At 33.9% G+C, this 1,422-nt stretch overlaps 1 protein-coding gene across 1 annotated transcript in view; it reads right to left on the bottom strand.

The window, feature by feature from the left end:
* The window catches only part of LOC129737884 (protein Skeletor, isoforms B/C), a 6,487-nt gene extending 5,280 nt beyond the window's left edge, over positions 1-1,207 (bottom strand). The window contains exon 1 of the mRNA XM_055729048.1: positions 1,203-1,207. Within this exon, the coding sequence (XP_055585023.1) occupies positions 1,203-1,207 (5 nt within the window). The remainder of the gene's footprint in view (positions 1-1,202) is intronic.
* Positions 1,208-1,422: the final 215 nt, after the last annotated feature.

The raw sequence follows: 1,422 nt of genomic DNA, 5'->3' as shown, positions 1-1,422 counted from the left end.
TGTATTTTTTCCTTTAAAAGTCTGAAAAGCGATTTTCCCGTCGACTTTATGCCTTGCTATCATGATACATTTTTACTCGGATAAAACTGGCAAAAAGTGTATGTATAACTCAACTAACAGCACTCGTTAACAAGTTCGTGTGATTGCAGTTTATGGAAAATCGTGAGAGAAAATAAGCAGTGGCGTCGCTGATAGTCCAGATTGCATGACGAGTGTACGAACAGAAACAAGGGAATAGCATTTTTGGTATCCCTGGTTTTAAAACTGTTTTAGAAGATCCTGGCATCCTGGATTTTGTCTATAACCTCTGGTTTTAATGATTTGGCGTTTGTTCGTTTCAAGATTAATCAGCTTTGAGAAAAATCAATCATTGACAACAATCTTTAGCTTGCCTTCAACTACAGTCTATTTACGGCCATTCCTAGTTAGTTGTATAATGGTCGATTGAGTCGATTTGGGGTCATTTTTAAATTTCTTAAACCCTGGGATGTAAAAAGCTTCGTTTTGGTTCAAAACTTCTCAATGTTTTTTTGCAGAATTTAAAAATAACGTTAAAATGAGCATATTTAAACTTTTAGGTTTGTATGAGAAAATTGAATATTTGGTACTGAAATATCATCTTCAGTAATGTTTCTTCTGTGGCATCTAGCCTGCTCATGGCTTTTGTGCCAATTTATAAATTATTTAAAGGAAATTTCCCGCTGAACAACTTTATTGAAAAAAATATTGTTTAAAAATGCGAAAAGACATACCCCTGTTAAAAAGCTAATAACTTTTTTGCCTAATGACATACGAAGTTACTGTCTTGAACAAAGTTGTTCAGCTGTAAATTTCCTTTGGAGAATTTATAAATTAGAACGAAAACCATGAGCAGGCTAGGTTCCACAAAAGAATCAAAACTGATGCTGATTTTTCAGTACAAAATATTCAACTTTCCCATACAAACCTAAAAGTTGAAATATACTCATGTAAACTCATTAAATATACTCATGTAAACATAAAAATAATGCAAAAATTCATGGCGAAGCTTTTTAGATCCCAGGGATATTCAAAAATGACTCCAAATTGACTCAGTCTACTATATAGTTTTATATTCTTCTATGAATTAAAACCAATAACAACGCCGGCCAGGTCCGTTTTGTCGGTAGAGGAAAGGGCAGTGCAGAAATTGTGATAATTTGTTTTAAGGAGCCCGGCTGTACGTCATCCCTCCACAAAACTCACGCTTAATGTTTGTGGACAGCAAAGGCAATGTGGCATGGAAATCAACTTGGTAAATGATATAACGACCACTTGAAACCTGAAACTGATTTCTAAGTTCCAAATTTCAAATCCAATGTCCACGCATTAAAGATTTAAAATAGCGAGAAACTAGAATCAGTCTACATCTTATAGTTATCATAAAAATCGGTTAAAATTTGT

The sequence above is a fragment of the Uranotaenia lowii genome, chromosome 1 (genome assembly GCF_029784155.1).
Source record: "Uranotaenia lowii strain MFRU-FL chromosome 1, ASM2978415v1, whole genome shotgun sequence".
NCBI classification, from domain to species: Eukaryota; Metazoa; Arthropoda; class Insecta; order Diptera; family Culicidae; genus Uranotaenia; species Uranotaenia lowii.
This window is presented reverse-complemented; position numbering and strand designations above follow the sequence as displayed.